General features: G+C 43.0%; 1 protein-coding gene across 6 annotated transcripts in view; it reads right to left on the bottom strand.

Annotated features, from left to right (window-relative positions):
• Nucleotides 1-27,591, bottom strand: part of ADAMTSL1 (ADAMTS like 1) — a 786,832-nt gene that overhangs the window by 188,532 nt on the left and 570,709 nt on the right. For all 6 annotated transcript variants that reach the window (XR_008315783.1, XR_008315784.1, XM_053294216.1 and 3 more), the window contains 3 exons: nt 21,668-21,779; nt 16,944-17,082; nt 4,147-4,197 (listed from right to left, as the gene is read on the bottom strand). Coding sequence is in view for 4 of the 6 variants with exons in the window: in XM_053294216.1 (XP_053150191.1) it covers nt 4,147-4,197; nt 16,944-17,082; nt 21,668-21,779 (302 nt within the window). In the remaining 2 variants the exon portion in view is untranslated. The remainder of the gene's footprint in view (nt 1-4,146; nt 4,198-16,943; nt 17,083-21,667; nt 21,780-27,591) is intronic.

Here is a 27,591-nt window from a genome sequence, read left to right as displayed (position 1 = left end):
TGCGGCATCTGTGGACACCAATTGCATGATCAGCAAAACTATGCTGACCATTCAAATGGCGTCCACACATGCACTGATGCCGTATGCATGCTGACAGTGCGCTGAGCTTTTTGGGATGCATGCCAGCCCAGCAGGAAGCTGGAAGGGGTGGTGGAGAGCAGGTCTCCTTTTCCTTAAAATTCCCTTTCTAATTTCCCTAAAAGTGCTCAAACTGTGCTTCAAAACGTGCTTTGGGCACATCCCTAGTCAAAATTAAAATACCCAATTAGGATATCTTATGACTCCCTTCTATGTACTGTAGGTTTAGTTTGTATAGGGTGCTTATATTCTGAATGGACACCATCTTGTTTCAGGATGGTGGATCAATATAAAAATACCTCCATCAGGATCCTCAAGGACCCGCTCCCATGTGCTCTAAATTTGAATTGTATCAAGTTGCAAGCATAAAAGCTTTTGGAAGCACACACACTGCTTGTGACTCAGGATTTCAGGACAAGTCTGCAAAGGCTAAAATGTGATAGGGGCACACTTTGAAGTGATCACCTGGATAAACCCTATATACCTGCAGAGAGGATATAAAAAGTGTGTTCCTAAACAGTTATCTTGAAATATGATCCACTTCTTTAGGGAGCAATGAAAATTTAACACTGATTTTAAAGGATACTGATTTCACTTTTGGAACAACAAACTTGACAGGGCAAGAAAAACAAGAATTGAGCCTTGATTCAATAATAAGATAACGGCACTCCAAGTAGCAGCCACAGTTGTTGTAACTAAGGCAGAACTGTTCTACCATGGCCACTTAATGCTTTTTAAAGTTAGACATAAGATTTTAAAAATAGTGTTCACTTAAAAATGGAGTGTGAATGTAGCAAATCTATGCATTCTAGAAGTATACTCAGAGATGAGCAGTATCTAAAATTTGATTGATTGATTGATTAAGTGCCATCAAGTCAGTGTCAACTCTTAGTGACCACACAGAAAGATACTCTCCAGGATAATCTGTTTTCAACTTGGCCTTTATATGTATTTTCAATACTTTTGCATTTGGTATCTAAAATACTTTTCAGAAGTATTTTGCCCATCTCTGAGTACACTGATCAGGGAAATGGAATAGGCTGTGGCTCCCTGGAGAAAATATGCTTGCTGACCAATCTATGTTTGCCACTACTGTCTTTGAAAGCGGGTGGTCTGTGATGTACTCCAACACCATGTCTCATACTAGGGTATCCACTACAGAATTTCCTTTTGTTGTTTAGGCATGTTCACTTGCCAATGTGAGCATGAGATCATGGAACAGAGGAATCGTTTATACAATGTTATCAGTAAAACTACTTGAAAACAAAATGGTAGAAGAGATACAGTAGTACAACCTGTTGTCCCAATTTTAAAAATTGAAGATCCAAGTAGCTCACTAATGTGTTTCTTTGGAAATGCTCTTGTTACACTAGTTTATGAACACAAGTACAGCAAAGCTATTTTTATATTTCTAATTAATTTTCACTCTAATCATAAGTGGAATTATCCATTTGAAGATGATAGCAGCCCTTCATGCTTAAAAGGAATTTTAATTTAAAAAATAGAATAATAAGAATATATGTCTTAAAGACACACAAACACAGGCATAGTCCAATCAAGCTTGTAACTGGTTGAATGCTTCACTGACTGGACTCAACATTGCCTTTGAAGCTATTCTATAATCAGGCATACTGCACCTAGCTACAGAGAGAATAGGAGCTCTCCAACCAGCCACACTTTCTGGAACCAATGCATTCAATAGCCACACCTCATGCTCTCCCCATATTCAGCACTTATCTGCAAACTCAGGCAGAGTTTTCCCCAGTGATGTGATCAGACCTTGCCTTTGCAGATAAGCGCTGAATACAAGACAGCAGGGCATTTTCCAGATTATGAGATTTTCAATGGTTAAAGTGTTACCAAGTGCAGTGGAATTAGAAAGCAGTTTGAAACCGCGAGCGCAGCAGCTTTGATGCAGTTTTCTATGCAACGTGACAGAGTTTTGGGCGTCCGTATTGCCCACCACCAGTGTTCCCTCTAAAATGGATCAGATGTTGTTGACTACAACTCCCAGAATCCCCAGCTACAGTGGCTTCTGCTTGTGGCCTCTGGGAGTTGTAGGCAACAACATCTGGAAATCCCTGTTAGAGGGAACACTGCCCGCCACTGCAATGGATTTTCTAGACAGGAGGTTTCCATATTCCACCTGGGTCGCATTCACTGCCACCTCCTCCTCCTCCATTTCCAGCCAATACGGCCACGGAGGGGGTGGGGAACCAGTGACACAACAAACTCTTTAAAAATAAATAAATCTCGGTGCTTTTGTGCAAAGGTGCAAGGATTTTCTTCTTTGCTCAAGCAGAAGCACTAAACTTTTGGGGCTTGAGTCCAATGCGATCAAAGGCCAAGGATGAAAGTGGGAATGAAACAGAGCAGAAATACATTAGGTATATATATTTTTTTAAAGGAAAAAAAGGCTTTACATATCAAATTCCAGAGACAAATGTGACCAAAACCTAGGGCTGAAGGCGGAAATGAAAAACCAAGAGGTGACAATATACTGAGGGGGAAAATATTGTCTGGCTTTACATATCAACAGATCCTCAATCTGCCGAATGAGCCAGCAAATCCACAGAGTGAATGTGTCCCCCGCAAATCTTAAATGAAAAACATGAGCTATCAAAATCAAAAGCCAAAAGCAGATGAGAAAAGAGTTGCACTCTTGCGCCATTGTGGGTTCCATCCTTGCACAAGAGCCCGTGTTGAAAAATTAAAAAAAAATGTTTTTACATGAGCGGCAACATTATTTCAGGAATGGGCGGAAAGGGGCTGTAAAAATTGGCAAATCCAAGTGAACCATCCAGATCACACCGCACTGCAACGCATCAAACACGGGGCAAGCCTACGTACAATGGGAAAACACAGCGCTTTCCTGCAACAGTTTCACAACATTATAGGGCCAAAACGCATCAATAAAACCTGAATCAAGGCATTGGAAATATGGATGGCACCTAGGGGTGTGCACGGAACCACGGAGGCGTGGTCCGGCACTGGGGGGAGTGTGGCTTTAAGGGCGGTGGGTAGTACTTACCCCTCCCGCCGCTTTTCCCCCTCCGGCGCTCGACTTATTAGCAAAGTTTTGGGGGCAGCAGAATTCCTCCCTGCCGCCCCTGCCCCCATCGTTGTCTTGAAGAAGGAGAAGCTGGTGCCACACATGTGCCCGTTGCTACCACAACTGTGCTACCACAACTGTGCGCGCGCCGCATATGTCACATGTTGCATGTGACAGATGCGGCGCGCGTGGCGATGGGTGCGCGCACCACGACCAGCACATGCATGGCACCAACTTCTCCTTATTTAAGACAATGATGGGGGCGGGGCGGCAGCGAGGAACTCTGCTGCCCCAAAAACTTTGCTAATAAGTAGAGCGCCAGAGGGGGGAAAGCAGCGGGAGGAGTAAGTACTACCCCCCGCCCTTAAAGGCACACTCCCCCCCCCCAGACCAGCCAAATTCCGAACCGGTCCGGAGGCCTCTTACATGGCCCCTGACCTGTTCCGTGCACACTCCTAATGGCACCCTGGTAACAGCACAGTGACCGCAATGTCACATTAGAAACGCGGAGGGGTGCTTAATGGACATGTTGTGAAACTGTTGCAGTGTGTAATCTGGAAAACGCCCAGGAGGTGTAGCTACAGAATGCATTAGTGTCAGGGTATGTGGCTTATATGCATAGACTGTTTGTAAATGAAATGAGATATATTTAGTTAAGGCCAGGCCTATTGTTTACCAAACACAGACCCAACATCATACAGAAAAAAGGAAGAGTGTGTGCGACTGTACATGAAATATATTTGTATCTCAGTCTAAACTGGACATTCCAGTAACAATATTCTTGGTTCTGAGTAATGGATAATTATCCTGCATGATAGTTCAGCACAGGAGAAACTGAGCTTCTGAAATGTAGAATGCAATGCGGGGGGGGGGGGGGGGGGACAAAAAACAGCAGACGCACCCAGAACATGCGGTCTGTGGATGCCTGCCACTCTAAGTTACAGTACCAATCATACATAAACACATTTGTGTGGAAGTACCTTTAGTACCTTGGCTAAACAGTTTGATTTACTTACCGAGGAAGAGGATGGTAGAGGTCATAGGGCATGATCTGCTTGTATCCATCACTGTTAGGAACAATAATGCCAACCCTCTGAGTAGAAGGTACACACAATAAAATAAACACTAAATGATTACATTATAAAAAACATAGCATTAAATAGATTATTAAATCATTCTACTCATGCCGCTAAAAATCTAAAGACAAAACACTTGAGTTTTTGGGTGGGGGTAAGGGGCTGTATATCACCTTTCATAATTTCACTTTGCACAAGAGTTCAAGAATGGATTAATTAACATTAGCATAACAGTATAACCTGGTTTATCTAGTAAAAAGCAGGGCTGAGTTATGTTCCTAGAAATAAAACTGAAGCTGAGAGAGAAACAGAACAATTGAGTCAAAAAAGGGTCAAAACCAGCACCTTGAAGAATATCCGGAAACTGCAGCTAGTGCAAAATGCGGCCGCTAGGGTTTTATCTGGAGCTGCCCAGTGGAAGCACATCACACCCATTTTGAAAGAACTGCACTGGCTACTCTACTCGGAAACACTTGTTTCCAGGTCCAATTCAAGGTGCTGGTTTTGACCTTTAAAGCCTTTAACGGTTTGGGCCCGGGATACCTGAGGGACCGCCTGCTCCCAAGGGTTACTGCCCGCTTGATGAGGTCATCTGAGGGGGCTCTGCTTTGGGTGCCGACAATGAGGGAAGCTCGGTTGTCGTGCACGCGGGACAGGGCCTTCTCTGTTGCTGCCCCCAGACTCTGGAATGCTCTCCCGGTGGCTATTCGCTCGTCAGTTTCCACCACAGCTTTTAGAAAGAGTGTAAAATCTTGGCTTTTTGCCCAGGCATTTATTTGATTCTCTGCTGCTGCTCTTTATACTCTGTATTGCTTTTATGCTTTTGTTTTAATTTTTTAATCAGATTTGTTTAATATTTTTCACTTAATATTTTAATCGTGTCTGTTTTACCATCTTGTGTTTAAATTTTTGCTGTATACCACCTTGAGATTGTTTTAATGAAAGGCAGTATATATATATTAAAAATGAATAAGTAAGTAAGTAAATAAGTAAATAAATAGTGAGTGTGGAGAATGTAGGACAAATAATAGTTCTCTGCTATCTTAATATCTATCTACAAATCATGAGAAGTTTATTCTTCTCCACAGAAAATAAGCCACACCACTGAAATTTCAGTGTCAAACTAGGGAATGCAAAATATGATAAATACTGGGGGAAAATTATTTTTGCCCAAGTAATGTTCTTCATTACTTGGGGGGAAAAGAAAATTATTCTCAATTATTAGTAGGGAAGCTCCTGATGATCCCACTTGGATCCCACTGGTCCACATTGTCTAGCATCAACCACAACTTGGATCACACCCCTCCCCATTGTAAACACACTGTCAACCACATGGTTTGCAGGTAATCAGCACCCTCATATACAGTAATAATCACCCACCAATGCATCTCTGTGGGAACACCTTTACTGCATTAACAGGTTATTAGCTTGCTTACTAAAGAAGCCTCTTTCATTACCCAAATATTGAGTCTAGAAAAATAATTTTGCAAAAGGCTACACAGTCTGAACGGTAAAATTATATTGTCTAATTCAGTACTCTTCCCAGCAAATAATGAGAAACAAATGCCACAAATAATTTATGTCACACCATCATAGAATCAGCTGTGCTATGGTATTTGAGAGGATCTTTGCTGTTTGCAGTTGCCATCTGCATGTACTGCTCTAAGGGGGAAGGACTGAGTAAGAAGAATGGACTTGTTTGGGACTGTAGTGCTAACGTATATGCTGGTCTGAAGCCCAAAACGTTAGATGGGCTGGTGAGGAACCAGGCTGCTGTTGGATACATGTTTTAACTTGTCCCCTATTTGACAGGGAGGTCAATCAAGAGCCAGGAGCACAATACCATACTGTAGGGTTAACTGGCCAATCCTTTTAGGCAGTTTCAGCCCCTGTCAACTGGGGACATTGAATGGTTACACAAGTCATTATGCGACACTCAACTTTTAACTGCTGCACCAGCTTTATTTAATCTGTGGTTCGCCATGGACTGTAATGGTCACGTGAGTTTTCTCTCTCTCTAATTCAATAAAGTGAATATACTTTATCTGACAGAAGCATCCAGGGAGTGCCACAAAATGCTTTTCTTGGACAACTTTATAAGCATCCCTTCCCCGGGCACATGGTGATAAGATAAGACTCCTCAGAAATAGGCCGAGAATATGCTATGCTGAACACTGACTACTGAATGCAGGATCCATATGCATGTTGGATTAACACATTTATTCAAAAGGACATATACAGTTCTTTGGCAGGTTTTTCAACCTTGAAATCCTGTGTAGGATTTCTCTAATTTATTGTGTTTGGGGATAATGGGGGTTCAACAACAGCTGGAGGGCCAAGTTTGCCCAGCCCTGCTCTAAGGAATGAGGGGGAACAGAGGGGGAAGTCACGTGACTGGACTATACCCAAAGGAATAGTGTGCACAGTTAACTCACTATGCCTGAATACATCACAATCTGCCTGCAATCCAATTTGTACTGCATGCCATTATCCCCACAAGGCACCAGTGAACCACCATTTGGTATGGGCTTGCTAAAAATGTCTGGTCTGATTGTCACTGTCTACTTGCAGAATTTATATACAAATTAAAACTTGAAATTAAAATCTGGAGCATGTTACAGGTTGCCATGGAGAAGTCACAAAAATCAGCCTCCCCACCACTGCAAACAATCCCGGTTTCTACTGTGATGTATAGCAGTACTCACTTTCTGATTTAGGGCCATTACACTCGCACTCTGCTTTCCTTGGAGCTTCTGGAAGGGGTAGAGCATCATGGCATCAGTCCACATGGTGAGCACTATACCCCATGTATAAGGTATAATTGCATGTTGAAGCAAGATGGGGATGATTTGCTAAGGAGAGGCCATTTTTGGTGGTGTCCCTGGCAACCCATAACATATGTTCTGGCTCTTTGTTATGGAGGGGATTTTTTCATAGCTACTATGGCTCAGCAATTTCAGGAACTCTGTGGCTACACCCACACATCCATTGCTTGTCTGCCTATGTTTACTGTGTCTCTCCCTCAGAGCAATGTCAGTAAATGTTTTTGAGGTTTGAATTTCAGATTTTCTAGCAGCATTAACATAGACTGTGCAGTCTTCACAAATCAGATGAACGGATAGTGGTTCATGATTAGTCTTTTAAGAAAAGATTCCCAAGCAATGTGGTTGGTGAATGAGATGTCTAACTTCCCAGATTTCTGGGATGATTGGAATGAGCAAAGCCACTTTAAAATGGGAAGAAGATGAATGAGCCGAAAAAATGCATGGTATCATTATCTAATTTCTCTGCCATCAATTAAAATGAAAGATACAAAAAAGCAACAACTTTCCACCCAGCCTAATATATTTAAATGGGTTAAATGAGAGCCAGTCTGTAGAAGTATAACAACTTTGAATTTTTTCTTCCTACACTGATTTAACCTTGTAAATATATCCACAAGTTACTAACTCTAGCCTTTCCCTAAATTTACTGACTGATCTGCCCACATAAACTTGTTTTAGTCATATTTTAGCTTCAAAGGAATAAATTTCTGTACAACTTCCCTGTTTGGTCTCTCTTGGAGGCAGCTTATGTTCACCCGAGGTAACGGCATGAGCAGCTCTTTGTAAATCACAGCAGATTAGCCCCAAATTTACCTGTAATGTTGGCTTAACTAACCCACTTTGACTAGTTTTCTTAAGAGGCATCTGATCAGAGCAGATTATTCATATACACACTATCATTTGTTCTCTTTTTACACTGTAGGCTACAGACAGGCGCCTGAGAGGTTGATTATGATAGGCAAATCATCTGTCTTTTATTTTAATTATACACTTTATACTAATGTTACTTAACCGAACATACCTTTTAACACATTGAATGACATCCCATTACTCACCCGTTCTCTGCTTGTCCTGGCAATGTAATCTTGTACCTTCATTTTAAATACCTCTAGCCTAGACTTATGTAGGTTTTTCAACTACATATCTGAACAATGAACATCATTCTTTCTGTCCTCTACATACACAGATGAAAGTAGCCTGTTCCCACATCCCCCAAGCCATTTACCTTACACCACTAGACATGACTACAAAGAGCCGACTTAGGCACTTACAACAGACAAATTATATGACTCCGGAGATAAATATGATTAACTTGGTCACCACTGTATTGAAGAACACATCACAAGAGCTCCAGTCTCAAACTCCTTAACTCTTTAAACCTGAGATATTTGGATGCTGCATATCCTGACTGGAGGCAGCCCCACCCCCACCTTGCAGAATACTTATGCATGTATCATGCCCAGCATTCGCCTGTTTCTGCATGTGGATGGCACGTGCTAAATCAGGGCACTTGCTAAATCAGGGCACTAAATCAGGGCATATAGTTATCTATATATTAAATACAGATTCCCACTTATCTATACTTAATCTGCTCACTTCCACCTAAGCAGTTTCCTTTATAGCATACTCTTTCTAGACATTAAATGGACATGAGGCTGCTGCAAAAAATGGCAGCTTCTGAAAATGTCAGGCTCATGTAAAGTTCTTCCACTTCATAATTATACATAATTACATCACTACATTTCCTCATCCTTGCTCACATCATTGGCTGCCACTGTTGGGGCAGGAAACCCAAACCAGTAAGTATATTCCGAGATGTTATGCAGAGACGGGGAGAACTTGGCATGAATCTGTCATTTTCTACAGTAGCTTCTGGTCCAGTTCTAGGGGTTTGCAATTCGGATTTTCTGTGTTTCGATTTGTAACCGAATCGAAACAGCCCTGATTCGATTTGGATCCGAATCTGACCCATCCGAATCACCCCAAATTCGATTCGGATCCGAATCGTGGCTGATCCGAATCGAATCGATTCGGGTTTTAGATCTCTCCTATTAATTTCCCCAGATTCCCAGCTTTCATTTTTTAAAAAAAGCTAAGCTCTGGCCCTTATAGAAGTGGAGTTATGGAGCAAAATGTGTGGACACTATTTTTCAAGTGTTTGGATTCTTTGGTGTATAATAACTTTCACTCAATGAATCCTTATGAGGATTCATTACACACCTTCATTTCTTCTATTCATGTTGACTGTCTTTTAGACAGTGCCGATTGTCAACTGCCATGTGCCAACTACACCCCACTCTCACTCACAAGGCAGTGAGGTACTACTCAGTTTAAGTTAAGTGCCTAATGGGTGGAGGCTACCAACCGCTATTTGATTTTTACTCGAATCTAGCCAATGGACCACAGGGGTTATTCGTTTTGTCTCCGAATCACCCGAATCAGCTAGATTCGGGTACAAATCGATTTGTATACAAATCGATTTGTATCCAAATCGATTCGCACATCCCTATCCAGTTCCCTGTACCACCAGCAGTCAGTATGTAGAACAGAGGTAGGGAGATGTGGATACATTATAACATATGTAACTGGATGGGATGGGACCTTTATTTGGGCCTGCCATTTTCCAGAGCTGCCATTTTAGGCAGCTGCCCCATGTTCAATACATTGACTATTTCTGTCCTATTGCAAATGACATAAGATTCTTTGCATGCACTTCCATATCACAGTCATCCCAGTTCTTACTGTCTTATTGACTTTCCATGTTTCGCAGTTCAAATTGATCATTTGCAGCGTGTGGGGGGCATATTTTCCTCTGCAAGTGCAGAACTGAACCATATACGAGCACCTCATGTACTAATACTCCTACAGTCACTTCTCTGCTGCAAAGCAGCATTGGGAGGGGGGAGTTTTCAGCCGAGAAGCAATGCTGTGTATGGGCTGGTTCTCATGATCTCCATAATGGCAAGAAGTCAGGAGATTTGCGTACTGTGTGTGCCCCCAATTTCCAATTGTAAGAACTCTGAAATTTTTGTCAACGTTCAGCTGGCACCATGCTAACCTGACTGACAAGGCAACCACAAATCAAATCACAAAATACTGATCCCATTTAAATGTCACATTGGTGAGGTGCCCCAACATAACATTGGGGAAAATTTCCAGGTTCTTACAACCAGAAATTCATGAGCATACATGGCATGGTGGCACCCCAATCCCTCAATTTCTGGTCAGGCAGCTTGCACGGGTCATGAGGACTCACCCTATGTGTGCTCAACCTCTTCTCAGATTCATTGCCTCTCTGCACCATCCCAGTCACTTTCCCTTCAGAGAGGTGAATGACTAATATCTATATATACAATTCTCTTAAACATACCCGTCGCTAATCCCACGTGTGGCAGCTCTTGCAAGAGTTCATGAGCGAGCTGCTGGGAAAAAAGCAAACGGGCAGGCTAATGGCTGGCCGGCTGAGAGAAAGTGGTGCTGGGGAAAGCGGTGGGGGAAGGTGGGAAAGCGGCAGCGGCAGTGGGGTGGGAAAACGACAGTGGCAGCAGGGGAGGGCAGGAAAGCCGGGGCGGGGGAAGCGGGAAAGTGGCAGGGGGAGGCGGTGGTGGTGGGGGAAGCAGGAAAGTGGCCGAAATGGGCCGATAATGGAAGAAGAGCTGAGGGGAAGGGAAAGGGAGAGGAGGGAGAGGGCCAAGAATGAGGTGAGGCTGTGAAGAGGGGTAGACCCAAGCGGGATGGGGGAGGGCTGAGAACGAGGGGGAGGAGGGGGAGAACTAGAGGCGCAGATGCTCTGCGCCCAGGCCAGCTAGTTTATAACATAATTCTGGACATCTGGTGGCAGGAAAAGCTACTAGAGAAAAAGCTGCGGATTCACGGTGTGAATTCTCATTCTATCATAGCAAATGAGATTTTTTTCAATTAAACAACTCTCATGACCCCACTTTCACTTTTTCACACTTTCCTTTACTATGAATAATATGAGGAAGTAATCAATTTAGCACACTTCACCTTATGAAGACAAACCTCATACAAATAAATTCACCATAATTCACCCCTCTGCCCAATCACTCTTAAATTGGGGATGGGTGGTAGCCTCCAGCCATCAGGCACTATCTACCAGCCCACCCCACTCCTTTGGGGCAGATCCACTTTCTGCCCCCAATCTGCCCCAAAGACACCCAAACTTCAAAAATTCTCAAAAAATCAGCCCTCTGCCCAATCCCCCTGAAATTGGTGTGGTAGCCTCCACCCATGAGGCACTACCACCCCACCCCACTATTTTGGGGCAGATCCACTTTCTGCCCCCAAACTGCCCCAAAGTCACCAAAACTTCAAAAATTCTCAAAAAATCACCCCTTTGTCCAAACCCCCTGAAATTGGGGTGGTAGCCTGCACCCATTAGGCACTACCACCCCACCCCACTATTCTGCCCCAGCCCCCACTTTCTGCCCCAATATGCCCCAATCTGCCCCAAAGACATGAAATTTTCAGAAATTTACCAAAAATCAGCCCTTTGCCCAATCCCCCTGAAATTGGGGTGGTAGCCTGCACCCATTAGGCACTACCACCCCACCCCACTCCTTTTGCCCAAATCCCATGCTATGCCCCCAAACTGCCCCAAAGTCACTAAAACTTTAAAAATTCACAAAAAATCAGGACTTTGCCCAATCCCCCTGAAATTGGGGTGGTAGACTCTACCCATTGGGCACTACCACCCCACCCCAAAATTTTGCCCCTGGGCCCCTTTTTACCCCCCCGAATCGATTCAGATTCGGATTCGGATTAAATCCGAATCCGAACCGAATCAAGGGTGATTCGGGTGACCCAGATTCGGGCACAAAACAGAACGGGGGTGATTCGGCTCAGGTCCGAGCCGAATCACCCGAAAATCCGAATTGCACACCCCTAAAGAGAAGTATTATACCTCTTCTTCACAGACATCTAATGATCCATACTTCTCAAACATGCTGCAAGACAAAATGTGCCAACATTCTCATTATATTGAATGGAAAACGAATATGATCATAGTGGGAACAGGAATACAGATTTACTGTGATATTTGCCTCATAATTGCTATCTATTTAAATACTTTTCAGTGATGTGATGACAGAATAAGAGGAAAGCAGTTAAGAAATTTCCTGCATAAGCTGCCAATTTGTAACGAACCGAAAAGACCTCTCTAATTAGTTAAAAAAACATCCTGTCAGGACTCTCTTCCAGCTTTATGTTCTTCTCCATAACATAGACTAATATATAGTTCTTTCCTTCTCATACTTGATGAAAGAGCCTCAAACCCCACGAAGGGAAGCAGCTGTGTGTCTGTGTGGCTGTATGAGTGTGAGGAGGTCACTTTCAGTTGGAAAGGTGACCAAAAGGAAAGGGTTAAGTATCTCCCTTCCTCCTCCGCTCGGAACTGCAGCCTCTGGGACTGCTTCTCCTTTAAAAAACAAAAACAAAAAAACCCAACCACTGAGGCTTTGTAAAACACACTTGAATAGAATGTATAGTTTTCTCCTTCTAGAACGATTACCTCCACTAATTTGCCAACACCTCTCTTTTAAAATTAATTTGTGTATGTGTGTTGCAAGTCACCATAGATATCACACATTGCAAGTCACCATAGATATCACAAGACACCACCTGTCAATCCCTCATTTAGAGACATGTTAGTGGCCTTAATGGCATCTTGTGGCAATGAATTCGGTAAGGGCTGGTTCAAACAATACCAGTCCCAGCATACGTGAAGGACACCTATTAGGACCTCTTCCACAAACAAGCATTTGGAGCTTGTGTTTAGGGGCCATTCAGATAAACAGCCCTCACACGTGATCAAGGGATGTGCTGGGAGGGCATTGGGGAGTCTGTGGAGTATGTAGAGATAGGCACGCTCTTGGCATGCCTCCTCCTCCTCCACATGTGCTGTGGCCAGTATTGTCTGAACTGGCCCTCTGTGAATTAAGCATTTGTTATGAGTTCTAGCATTCTGAGAGACAACCTCTCTCTATTCACTTTCTGTTCATAATTGTATAAAACTCTATCATACACTCCCCCCCCCCAAAAAAAAATTCCAGTCTCTCTTTATTTGTAGGTAAGATACTGCACATTTTTCATCTTTTTAATGGACACTTGCTGTGCCTTGAATAGCTCCACGTTATCCTTTTTTGGACGGAGCAACCAACCTCATGGGCCTAACTATGTAATAACCACTCCAAATAGTGTGTGTATGTGTGTGTGTGTGTCAAGGAACTGATAGCTCGGTGCACAGGATTGCTGTTTGCACACCAGACCCTTTGCTAAAAAATAAATAAAGGTACAGAAATACACAACATTAAAAGAATGAAGAAAGAAATGTACAAAATAAACACTTAAGCAAAAGGCTCACAAAATGGTGGGGCATGTCTGCAAGGGCAGGTGGAAGGCTTGCTGTTTGGCATCTTTTTTTAAAAATGGGGCTATCCCCCTTTTATAGAGGCAGTTGCCATTATCAACACTCTGCTATACTGTTGAGACATTTCCAGCTAGCTGAGTTCATTCTAGTAAGTCCTGTATGCTGAATATCTAAATGACTCCTGCCCTTCGGGAACTTTATGTCAACAGCCTCGCCTAGATCTCTCTTGTAGAAAAGCAAAAATTGCTTCCTGACATCTGCCCAGAAGTTCTCTCCCTTTTGATTTGCATGTACCATGCAGCCACCTGTCTTAACATTTATGCAAACGCAATGTCAGATTATATAGAAAAACCAGCCTGGAAAATCGCTTTGAGATAAATTCCTAGATACAAATGGCATGGGTGAGCTCTAATATAATAAACATCAAGAAAGGTAATTTTTAAAAGTGAATAGCAAACACACGTATCTAGGCTGTTTTATTCTTTATCCTGCTGGCACCGCTGACATTTTTTTAACCCTCATTTGTGGGTTATGGTATGCTGCAACTTGAAAGTTTGTGGCCCACATTTTCTATTCATCTGGGGACAGTTCAGGCTGGCACAACATGAAGTCTTGTATATGGTATGCCCGTCATGGATTGTGTTTGATAACTCCCCTGTTTTTGTTGCCCCAGGCAGGCCAAAGCACATTTCTGTCAAAAATCATGCATCTTATGCAGGCCACAGCTAATCTGTTACAATGTAAGGGTACATAGGCAGGGGTATGAATAAATTTCTCTTCTGGCTCCTTTTAGCGCTTCACTTTGTAGGGTTTATCATCAGTCTGGTTTCTGGCCACGTTCTTCACTAACCTCCAGACCCTGGGAGTCCAAGACCACCTTAACTGTAAATTTCAATGTCTTCTGTTTTTCATGAACATGCAATTGCATCTTTGTCTGTTTTGCAGGTCAATATTTGCACTGATGAGCTTCACTTTCCTGTCAGCTTCCAGTGTTTGTCTTATATGCCTTTCTTCCTCAGTCCTCACGAAATGCTCTGTTCTGAGATATTAGCTTATAGCAGGCCTGCTCAATTTAGCCACCCCCCGCCCAGCTGTTTTTGAACTACAGCCATAATCCCCAGCCACAGTAGCCAATAGCCAGGGATTACAGGAATTGTAGACCAACTTCTGCAGGAGGGCCAGTTGAGCAGTCCTGCCTTATAGCACAGCCACATCCGCACAGCTAGCAGAACGGCATGGTGCAGCTCCTAGACTGTATCACTCAGACTTCAAGTGAGGAATCAAATCCTTAAATGTTTTCCCCATAAAAACTAATATACCAAGGAAAAGGTTAGCTTTTATCTCCTCTCCCCATCATGCTACTTTTCTGTTATCTGCCACCTATATTTTGAATAGTACAGTCCAGGAAAAACTGCAGCTGTGATTCTGCTGCATTGATAAACTAGTCATTACTTGAGATCATCATGTTCCTTTTAGAGGTCCATAAACTTGTTTATGCCCTTTATTTAAAAAAAAACAAACACCAACCCAAATTTAAAATACACAAAAACCTTAATCAACCAATAGCCATAAAATAACTGCTAAAACGGTACAAAATAAGATCCTAAAGTGAGATCCTTAGTGCTAAAGCAGTACAAAATGAGATCTTTATGTGGGCCAAAAACCAAATAAAGTCTTCAATACCTGAAGAACAGCCTTCTCCCATGTGAATTTACACACCAGACAAGATCTGTTGGGAGGCCCTGCTCCACATGCCTACGCTGACAGAGGCTCAGTTGTTATGCATCTGAGATAAAGCCTTCTCCATGATTGCCCCCAGACTGTGGAACCCCCTTCCACAGGAGATTCAATTTGTGCTCTCCCTCCTGCCATTCCAAAAGCTCTGGTGGTGCCAGCATGCAGCACAGGGTTCTCTCAACAAATCTCTCAATGGGCACTACCTGTAGAAAGCTTCCCTGCAGTATCAATTTCCTTTCAATCCTCTCTCAGTGTTTCTCAGCTGCTCTCTCACCCAACCTACCAAGAAGCACTTGGCTTCTTCCTGGATGTGGAACAGAAACAAAGAAGTGTGGCGTAATGAACCATATGGTGTTAATAAGTTAATGCAGATCTGTGTGGAAGTTGTTGATATATATGGGAGGGATTAGGATCAAGGGGGCATACTGAGGGGTTTGGTGAAGACAAGAAAGTAGAAAACCCATCAAGTGAGACAAGGGGAAAAGAGGAAAGGGTTGAGGGAGTGCTGCAAAAAACAGATGGGCAGAGGAGGTTAGAGCAAAGTGGCTGCAATTTTGGCATCAAGATTCAGTGTTGGCAAAGTTCTGGGTAGAGAGCGAGGGCGGAAGAGGTGGAGGGGCAGCCTTAGCAAGTGTGAAAGGTTGAAGAGGTGCTGAGGATTCTTGGTGATGTTATGAAACATGGAGGCTCTTCACACGATTAGTGTGAAGAGCCGTGGGGGGGGGGTTGCGGGGAGAGCAAGCACTCTCCTAACCTCATTTTCCTGATTGTCTGCCAGCCCTGGCACAAGCAGCTGGGACAAGCAGACTGTGGGGCTCTTGGCTGGTTTCGGGGAAGGGAGGAGGTGCATTATAGGAGTTTGGGGGGGCAGGGCAACACGTCCCGGCATCCTGACCCTCCATGGCATCCTGACCCTCCACGCTGCTGGCAGTAGCTAGCAATTTTCGGGGGAGGGGTCATTCTGCCCGCACAAGAAGGAACCCTCGGTCGTCTGTGAGGAGGTCCACTTTTTAAGGCTTTCTCCCTGCTAGCCCTCTTGCCCTTTTTGATCGTGAGAAAGGGGTCACTGAATCAAATAGATCAGAACCAAATTAGTAAACAGTAGAGCTGCTACAAGATGGGTGTAATAGTCATGAAGTAACTAGAGCCCACAGGAATCCTTTGGTCAGGTGGATGGCAGGTTACAAGTTCAGGTTACAAGTTCGATCCTGACCAGGGGCTCAAGGTTGACTCAGCCTTCCATCCTTCCGAGGTCGGTAAAATGAGTACCCAGAATGTTGGGGGCAATATGCTAAAATCATTGTAAACCGCTTAGAGAGCTCCGGCTATAGAGCGGTATATAAATGTAAGTGCTATTGCTATTGCTATTGCTATGGCAGACAAGAGGGGGAATGTATAGAAGATGTAGTCAGCCCCGAGGTGACGTTTCACTGAAGTGGCTTTCAGTCCTTCTCAATCCTTTTCAGCAGAAGAGCAGGAATCAAAAGGCACAACTTACCAAAGGAAGTTGCTTGGTCACAAGTGGTCATAAACTTTACTTTCAAGTAAACATATGTTGAATAATGCTGACTATATCTTAAACTTCTATAAAATTGGAAGAACCTAGTGAAAGCCACCATGAGCTCCTTGGAGGAAAGGCAGAATTTAAATATAACACATAAAATGTTCCCTCACTGATAAATAAACCCATTAGCTACAGAGTAAGCTAGATGTATGTGTAGTCCTTCAAACTGATAAAAAGTTAAATAACTGTTTGGCTTTTCTCTCAACATGATTAACTAATTTACCTTGCAGGACAAGGGTCCAGGTTGCACTCTTGAAGTTTTGGCTTTGGCTTGATGTTTTCAGGGTAGTAGTGGCAATATTGATCAGCCACCACTCGACTGCTTCTCAGATCGTAGCACTCAGCAGAAGTCAGCTGATAACCTTAAAAAATCCAGATTGCAAAAAGACAAAGACAGCTATGCAACTCTGCATTAATTCTCATTCTCTCTCTCTCTCTCTCTCTCTCTCTCTCTCTCTCTCTCTCTCTCTCTCTCTCACACACACACACACACACACACACACACATACACACACACACACACACACACAGAGGCAATTTCACTGGCAAGCCAATTTTTTATTTAGTCACTGTTATTTCTGCTTGTAATATACTTATTACTATGATGTGTGATAATATACCAGCAAGTACGTCTTGTGAGCATGAATTGACTTGCTAGCAGAATAGAACTTACTAGTGGGTCTTAAGATGGTACACATAGGTTTGTTGCAGACAATTGTTTCTACAGTGAGCAACAATATATTACAAATGTCCTGAAGATGTCCTACAGAAATAACTAATTTTTTTTTTTACAAGGAAACAAATTCATCTGAGCCCTGACAATGCACCATTTTTTAAAATGAAAAGCAGTTTTGGTAAACAGGTATTTAGAGTGGAGAGGAGGGAGCTGGGGTGGAGGGGATGCGTAACATTTTTCCTACTTGTAATTTCTCCACTCCCAATTATCAAAGTAGCCTCCCTATCCTGGGGTTGCAAATATATATTTGCGAGTTAATGTAGATTTCTCAGCACCTTTTAGAAGTCACTTATCAGAGGCAGAGCTATAATAGGGTGGATGAGTTCGAACAACCTAAGCCGACAAGCTCCTGGGGGCCGCCTGACTCACCCCCCCCCCCAGCTCCAATCAGCCAGCATCACCTGAAAATGATGCAATGTCACATTGCTATGTAATTTCCCAGTGCATTCTGGGAAGGAAAATGATTGCTGCTAGAAGGAAAGCAACACTCCTAATGCTGCTGTGCCTGCTGCCGCCAGCAGAGGCAGCAGGCATTACTTTTAAGCAATAAAAACACACTGCCGAAACAGAGCTGCTGTCTTGGAGCACCTGTCTTGGAGAACCCCAGAAGTGCTGTGTGAACTCTCGGGAGCTCATTCCCAGCTGGCGTTTTGTTGCCAGTTGGTTTTTTTCCTTTCTCTACCTTGAGCTTGAGGGAGAGAAGGTAGCAGGGAACCCCAGCTGTAAACAAAGTGTGAGAGTTCGTGCAGCACTTCTGGGGCTCTGGCCATGCCCCATTGCATGTGATGTCAAATGCAAGGGGGCGTGACCAGAGCCCAGGAGAGCCTCTCTGGAGCTCATCCTCAGCTGATGACTTTTTGCTAGGTGCCTGTTTTTTCACTCCTCTCCCTTGAAAGAGAGAAAAGATAAAACAGGCACCCAGCAATGCAGCACCAGCTGGGAATGAGCTCCAAAGAGTGCATGAGCTTTGGGAATGAGCTCCTGATATCACATGCAGGGGGTGTCACTGGCATGTGCGCACACAAAAAAAACCCAGCAGGGCCACCAGGGAGTGGGGTGAACATAGGTCCCTGCTCTCCTAGCTATGCCACTGTTGCTTGATTTTATACCGAATGCCAATACCCATTGTTGTTTATATGCAATTGTTATCATCAGCAATAACTATCAGGCCAATTCTTCTGTTATTTTTGGAAGAAATTACTGTCTTCTCAGATGTTACATCCATACCTTCCAATCTATGAAAAAATAGAAGCTATTCCCACGATCACTGGGAAGCAGGCTAAGGGAGCTTAGCCCGCTTTCCAGTGGTTATGGGAACCACCGGGCTCGCAGGCTGCTAGCCCACCTAAAACACCCTCTCCTTAAATGAGGTTAACGGAGTGAGCGCTCCATTAGCCTCATTTTGTCGCTTGTGTGTCGCCGTGGTGCACAGCGACACAGGAGTAGACCCCCAGGCTTGGGAGTCTCTCCAGGATGCCCGACGCACTCACGCGGGGCATCCTGGAACCTCTGGGAGCTGCACAGGCCCTGGCCCCCGCCGACTCTGTGACGGAGCCAGCAGTCATGTAGGCGGCCAATCATGTACAAGTGGCAGCAACGAGTGGCTAAGCCTGCTCTCCCCACAAAACTCCCTCAGGCACTTCACACGGGTCGTGTGAAGCACCTCAAAATGTAACATGTCCGCTCCTAGACATGTAGGTCTTGGAAGGGACATACGACCCTTTGCCCTACAAGAATCTTCTCTCCACCACAAATCAACAAACATTATATGTTTGTTATATGTTATTATAAACAGCTCCAACATTATATTGTCACGTCTTCAAGCCTGAGCAACCCCTCAAGACAATGGCAAGGGCCAGTTCAGATGTGACACAGAACCATTATTAAATGAAATGCAGGCTCTCCTCTCTTTTCCCATGAACCTCAGAAGAATTCTGCTTCTGACATTAAAAACAAAGATCTCTCGTGACATCTGACCCAACCAATCTTGGTTGATTCTATCCAACTTCCTTGACATAAATTGAACACTGAACCAAAAATTTGAAGTAAATTTCAGATCTCAATTTATTTCAAATAAATAAATTAGAATAAACCAAGTTTGGTCAGTTCACATGTCACAGGCAAACTTGCCTTGTTTTTAACCTCAGATAGAAGCAGAGTTCTTCAGAGACTTGCATGGGCAGAGGAGAAGGGAGTGTTTGCTTCTGAAACCTGGGATGTCATGTGGCACTAAGATGTAACTCTGGTTCCATGTGATGTCTCAATCGGCCCTTTGCCTTTCCAAAGGTAATTTTAAAGCAGCCCTTAGGAAAGCATCAGCTTCCCAGATATTGTTTGCTTCTTGGATATGCCATTTTATTTAACACTTTATTTACGTTTTATTTAATTTTTTAAATATTTTGTTCATTTTATTTATAGAAGTAACAAAAGTTAGTATACACTATCTGTAGCAGGGTTTATTTCTTTTTTAAAAAAGAAAGAAACAAGAATTCATATCAAATTATTTGTTTGACTTTGCTTTCATGGGCCACGGAAAAGGGGAAAGTTTATCCCCTTGTTTCTTTATATTCTTAGTTGCATGCTGATGCTGATCATGTGAAATGCTTTATATTGTGTAATGCCCCAGATTGCTATTTGTATACTAATCTTGAACTTTCAAAAATGATTGCATAGAAATCTAGAATTACAAATAAATAAAAAGGAAGTGCTAGGTCCATGCCCACTTTCACTGACTACTTCTATCCATTGGGTGATTTATCTCTTTCTTTATATAGCACAGCTTTGAATACTGCAATAAAAACTTCCTTCTGTACATTTCCTCTCTCATTTTCCATATGGGAGTATCAGCTGTTGTGACCTAATTCCATTTACCAGATGTCTGTTCTCTCTCCAGAGAAGGTGCTACTAGCCTTGACCACAAAGACTGTATAACTCCCTCTGAGGCTTCAATTACTAGTCACTGTGACAATTACCTTAATGAGATGAATTAAGTCTTGGAAAAGTATGAGTCAGGGAAGAGAAAGGTCAAACCATGGACTTTCCAGTGCATCAGGATGCAACATGGCCACATCAAATATAGTGCACAATATCATACAAATAACTCATTAACCTCTTCCTTCATTTGCCTTATTTTATCCAGTTTGGAGTCAGAGATCCAGTCAAGCTGAAGAACTGACAGTGTGTTCATTATGAAACCAACAACACAACAGTGGCTGTCTTCATAAAGTAATAGCCACAAAATACACAACTAAGGAGTAACTGGACAAAGATTTCTTCAATGTGGCCACAAGAAGTGCTGTTTGGTTAGAAGAAAAAATAGGTGCATTTGCTACCTAACCAATTGAGGGTTTTTCATTGGCTACAACAGTATTGACCTTTACACTCTTTTCAGATTTTGTAAGAAAAAATTCAAAATTGCTCTTCCTACATGGGTTCAGAAAACATGTGAGGAAGTGGTCAAAACATGTCCAAAGTCATGCATCTTTGTAAAATTGAAAGGACATGCAAGTCTGACGTGTGCACAGTGCAAAGGAAGTTACAGTAGCTTTGCAAAGGTGGGTCATTCAAATGGAACACTTCTGACATGACAAAAATTTATTTCTTCAGGTCTTCTTTGGCCACTGCAAATACTCTTAAAAGATGAATACAGAAATGTAATGTCAGAAGTGGCCTTTAAACACATATGTCAGTGAGATAATGGGAAATATTCTTAATGTAACTCATATGAACCACCTTTTTAAACAGAGGAGGAATCTGGAAAACAGAGTTGGATAAGAGTGGACAAGTCATTAATTAGTGATATTGACATATTCCCAATTAACCACACCGGTACTGTATCTAACAAGCAATTGAGCCACTTTCTGTAACAGTGCTCTACAGAAATACGTTTTCCTTCAGAACAGAGCAGATTGCAAAAGTAATACAAGGAACCTTTTTCCAGATATTTCTTCTGGAGGCAACTGTACCGTACAGGAGTAATTCCTGTCAGAGACAAAGATAGAAAGTAACACCTCCACAGTTTTTCAAGTGTCCTTTAACAACTGACACAGAGGAATTTCAAAATCAAGACCAAAAGTAACCCAGAAAGAAACCAAAACTTTGTTCCCATTCTAAACGTTAAATTTATGCATACCAGTGCTATTCAGAACAGCACAAAACAGTATAATAGCGATTAATGCATTACTATAATAAAACACTATAATTAGCATTACCTCCACCACAGGAAGCAGAACAAGGGAAAAAATCAGTTTCTCTCCATCGATGGATAATAGGCTGATAGAAAATAAACTGAACCGTACTGTCAGCAGCACCAGCATAACGGATCTGAAAAGAAGAAAGGCTACAGATTACGTCTTTCCCAGAGACGTTAAGTTTGGGGCAGTATAAAAATATGTAAAATAAAATAAATAAAATAAAATAAATACAGATAAAGTTACAAGGTATGTCATGCACATATCAGTTAGAAACACCTTGCTGCAAAGATTTGCATAGTCCAGGAAATGAAAAAATACCATTGGCTGACATCCTAATTAATTAAGTGCTGGTGCTTTGTGCATGCTAGTGTGGAAAGGGCATTTTCCACCACTCTTACACCGCTCTCACAAAGACTTCTGGGTCACAGGAGTGCTTCCAGAGACTGAGGAGATCAGCAAAAAAATCACACACACACCCTTGTGCGACCAGTGGAATACTGCAGAAGTGCTTGTGCACCTCACAGAGCGCTGGTGCTTCCTTAGCCAGGGTGTCAGTCACCGAAAATAATCTAAGTAAGGCACACACATGATGTCTTCTGTTGGGATCGTAGTCTTGTAGCTGTCAAAACATCTGCAAGACAGAAGGTTTGCTAAAGCAGGCATGAAATGACTATAAAATTGAATTATACAGAATGTACAGGTGAGATGAGTGAAACTCCATCCTGAGGAATATTTTCTGTCATTCATTCATTCATTCATTCATTCATTACATTTGTTTCTATACCACCCCATCTAAAGGCTCTGGGTGGTGCACAACAAGTAAAATACAAGAACACTATTTAAAACAGGTTAAAACAATATAAAAACAAATTTAGAACAGTTTAGATCCATTTAAAACCAATTAAAAATACTTGAGAACAATTTTAAAACCTTGGAAGATCAGACCAAACAAGTAAATCTCTAGGGCTCTTTTGAAGGCCAACAACGAGCCCAAACTACGGATATCTGCTGGGAGTGCATTCCACAGGCCAGGAGCAGCTATAGAGAAAGCCCATTTTCAAGTCACCACCAGATGTGCCAGTGGTAATTGGAAATGGACTTCTCCGGATGACCTCAATGTGCGATGGGGATCATACAGAAGAAGGCATTCTCTAAGGTAACCTGGACCTAAACTGTTTAGGGCTTTAAAGAGGATAACCAATATTTTGCCTGGAAACATACTGGCAACCAATGCAACTGTTTGAGAACAGGCATAATATGGTCTCTCTGGGTTACCCCAGACACCAGGCTGGCTGCCGCATTTTGAACTAACTGAAGTTTCCAAACTACATACAAAGGCAGCCCCATGTATAGCTCATTGCAATAGTCAAGCCTGTAGGTTACCAGTTGATGCACCACTGTCTTGAGGTCGTTCTCTTCAAGGAATGGACACAGCTGTCAAATCAACTGAATTTGATGGAAAGTGCTCCTGGCCATAGCCTCCACCTGGGAAACCAGGATGAGGCCTGGATCCAAGAGCACTCCCAAGCTGCGTACCTTTTGTGGGAGTGTAACAGCATCCAGAACAGGAAGATCTAACTCATCCCTCAAATTCTGATCCCCAACAATGAGCACCTCCATCTTGCTTGGATTCAGCTTCAATTTGTTGTCCCTCATCCAGCCCATTACTGCCCATAGGCAGGCATTTAGGGAATAAATGCCATTTCTTCATGATGATGATGATGATGATGATGATGATGATGATGATAAGGAGAAATAGATTTGGGTGTCATCAGCCTACTGATAACACCCTGCACCTCCTGATGACCTCACCCAGCGGTTTCATGTAGATGGTAAAAAGCATTGGTGACAGAATGGAGCCCTGAGGGACTCCATATAATAGCTCCCATTTCAAAGAGCATCTGTCACCAAGCTCCACCATCTGGAATCTGCCTGGGAGATAGAAGCGGAATGACTGCAAAGCAGTGCTTCCTATCCCTAACTCCCCCAGGCGATCCAGTAGGATACCGTGGTCAATGGAATTGAACGCTGATGAGAGATCCAAAAGAACCAACAGAATCACACTCCTTCCTGTCAATTCCCCGGTAAATGTCATCCATCAGGCCGACCAAGACCATCTCAACACCATAGCCTGATCTAAAGCCAGTCTGGAATGGGTCTAGATAATCATTTTCCTCCAAAACTGCCTGAAGCTGGTTAGCCACCACTCTCTCAATCACCTTGCCCAACCATGGGAAACTGGATAGCCTATACCTATCCATTGCTGAGGGATCTAGGGGAGGCTTCTTAAGAAGTGGTCTAATCATTGCCTCCTTCAAACAAGGAAGCATCATACCATCCCTTAGCGATGAGTTAATGATATTAACTAGGCCATCTCCAACAATTTCCCTGCTAGATAGAAGCAGCCATGTCGGGCAAGGATCCAGAGAGCAAGTGGCAAGCTGCACCGCCCCAAGCAGTTTGTCCACTTCCTCAGGAATCACAGATTAAAACTGATCCAATCTAATACTGCAGGGGGGATTGCTGGACACAACAGACTCTGCAAAACCAGTGAAGTCCAAGTTGGACCAAATACAAGAGATTTTGTCTGCAAAGAATCTATTAAAGGCATCACAGCAGAACACAGTCTCTGAGGACAGGTTTGAAATGGAAGGAGCCTGAATCAAACTCCTCACAGCCAGGGACAACTCTGCTGAACGGGAACCTGCAGAAGCAATGCACGCAGACCAGAATTGAATTTTTTTGCTGCACAGAGCAAGAACCCTTCCACATAAACCTTCAAATGGGCTCTATGCTGTGACCTGTCCAATTTGAGCCGAGTTCTATACTTTAGGGATATGTGAACAGGTTCGACGTCGAATGTGTTTGATGTTGAACCGGTTTGGTTTAACTGTTCAGTGTTGAACTGAACCATCCCCTGTTTGATCCAACCCCAGACCAAACCCCCCTGGTGGTTTGCGATTTCTTTTTAAAATTAAATTTTTAAAATTATACTTACCCACTCCAGGGGAGTTGTTTGAGGGAGCGGGGTGTCCCGCAGAGGTTCCCCCTCCCCCTGCCCACCACCCTTATGCCATAATTCAGCCGTTCAGCTGCTCATCAGCCTTTCTCTCTCAATGTGGTGGCCATTTTGGAGGCCACCGCACCTGCGCAATGGGCCTCAGCGTGGCCTGTGCATAAGGGAGGCTGGCAGGGGAAAGGAGAACCTCCATGGGACACCCCCCTGCCGCCTTGAACAACTCCCCTGGAGGGGGTAAGTGTAGTTTTAAAAAGTTTTAATTTTTTTAAAAAATCATGACCCCCGCCCCAGACTGAACCAAATGGGGGGGGTGGTTCAAGGGGGTGCCAGACTGCCGGGTCCAGTTTGAACTCAAACCAGACCAGCCAGTTCCATGCACACACCTACTCCTCTTGCATTCCAGTCGCCTACCTTGCTGCTTCAAACCCCGAAACTGCTTGGTATACCAAGGGGCCACTTTTAAAGCAGGTCGGAAGGGACATTTAGGAGCAATCATGTCATGAGCTCTTCTTACCATCTACTGTAGTTAGTCATGAATTTTCTAAAAAAAAATGCAGGTGGCACTGGCAAATTTTAGAAAAGTTCATCCAGTTGCTTTAGATTTCCCCAGGGGACTGCTTTTTTTTGGCATCAGACGTCCTTTTTATTCTTCTTGACCTTTAAAGCTGTTTTAATTATCATTTTGAATAGTTGTACTTTGTGATGTTTTATTTTACTTTTATGTTCTAGTTTGTAAACAACTTTTGAAATGTTGTTAATATTTGACTCTAGCTTCAGAAAACATATTTGCTACATTACCCAAATTCTTACAAAATTGAAAGGACTAGGGAAGTGCAGAATGTTTCGATGGCGAAACAGTTTGACTCAAAATGGCTATTTTGAGTGTTTGAATAAAGGGCCTGTTTTGAGTTCAGAGCAGAACAACCCAATTTTGATCAAAGCATTTTGATGTTTCGAGCACCATTCTGAAAACCCCTTACGTTTTCCCCCTTGCTGATTGGTTTTCTGGTACTGGCTTCCAATTGGCTTGCAATCTCCTTGTTTTTTGGTTGGCTTGTTATTATACAGATCAGGTGTTGTCATGGGCATCTGTGCCCCCATTGGCTGGATGGAGGGGGGGGAATACAAAATGAGTGAATTTCAAAATGTATTCAAAGGGATTGGGAGGCAGAGAGAGCACTTATAGGGTGCCTGCCTCTCTTGAAGAAGAGGGAACTTTAAGAGAGGAGGAAGGGAGGCTTGATTTTATGGTGTTCTTTTCTAAGTACTGAGTATAATATGCTGTGCTATTGCTGCTATAATTATCTGGTTTTACTGGATCTAAGTTTGACAAAGGCAGAACTTGGGTGTCTTCCTTCCTTGAGCTGTGGTTTGTTTTGTTTGTGAGAATAGTGTTGTGGTGAGAAAGGGACAATGAGAGCTGTGTTAGTGTGTGTGTAATATTTCTTGGTGATTGCTGTGATGAGCTCCATGTCTGGCCTTGAGACTAACTTGTGCTTCACTCACTGCTCTGCTCTGCTCTGCAATCTGCATTGGAAGGTGTACTCATTCAAAATGTGGCTGAAGTTGCTTTAGTTGAGATTTTGGCTATGCTTGCAGCTAAGTAAGAGTACTGCTACGGCAGCTGTTGCAATGCTAGGAAATAACATTTAAAAGCCATTATAGAATAACCACTGAAAGGCTACTATAATTGTGTGGCCTCCACTGAAAATGTCCTGCTTTTTACTCAGAACATTAGCAACCTTTTAAATTACTTCCTTTTGTTCTTTGCTCAGTTTGCTAAGATAATTTTACACTTGTTTCTATATTCAAAATATTTATAATACCCATGTGTTGAAAATGGAAACTGAGAAAGGGGAAACTTGAGGGGGGAAGTCACAAAAACTGCATAAAATACCATGAATCTGGATTATTTCCCCCAAAGATGAAGAACAAAACAACAAATCTCAAAATACTTTAGCTGTAAAAATAACAGTAAAAAAGAGGTGGAGAAAGGAGGAATTAAGGCAGAAATGCTTCAGGACATCTTGAAGGATACAAGGGTTCTAGTCCATTGAGGGTATCCTTGTCTTTTCTAATCAAGGTAAACAGTGTTGTAAGTTTCCAAACATTAAAAAAAGAAAAAGAAAGAAAGAAAGAAAAAGAAAGACACAGCTGCAGTCTTCCCTGGGCAATGCAAGAGACCTCTTGTATGGATAAATATCATTTTGTTCAGCACGTCATAAACAGGACGTCTAATTCCTTGCAGTGGGATGGCACATTAATCACACATGGATCTGAGCTCACAAAAAGCCCAGTGGACTCTAGGGACAACTGGGGGTATCATGCTGGAAGCGATTAGAAGTCTCTGACTTGAACACAGAGTAACAAATCTTTAGGGAGCATTCACTGTTTCAGCTAAAAAAAGATACAAAGGAAAAAATAGGCCGACATAGATGCCTGAACCTTAAAGGTCTCTCATGTGTGGGCTCCTAAGCAGCACATGATAAATGAGGAGAGAGATTATACAGGGCCTAGCAGAAGGGGCTGGGAAGGTTCCACATCAAAAGTCAGGAAGACATAACAACCCAGCTCCCCAAGGATTCTTGTTGTGTTGTCTGCCTGATTATCTGTCTTCTCTGACACAGAGAAAAGGCAGATGCAGATCTCTCTCCCGAAGTAGGTGGGAAGTTATTCACACAGCCAGGACCACCACCACCACCCCAGGGTGGGAATACACGGCAATTAACCACAGATGGAAAAATAGCTTGACTAGGTGAATGAGGTAAAGGAATCAGATGAACCAGTGTTTATTGTTTCAGATTAGCTCTATGTGCTTTGGGAGAATGTGTATACCGATTATAATGTTGTTGGAATTTTGCTTGACAAGTCGCTAAACCTGAGCTTTTCGGCTAACAGGAAGCATCAGCTGTTGACTAAGCCG

The sequence above is a fragment of the Hemicordylus capensis genome, chromosome 2 (assembly GCF_027244095.1).
Source record: "Hemicordylus capensis ecotype Gifberg chromosome 2, rHemCap1.1.pri, whole genome shotgun sequence".
NCBI classification, from domain to species: Eukaryota; Metazoa; Chordata; class Lepidosauria; order Squamata; family Cordylidae; genus Hemicordylus; species Hemicordylus capensis.
The sequence above is the reverse complement of the archived record's forward strand: the minus strand, read 5'-3'. Positions and strand labels throughout refer to the sequence as shown.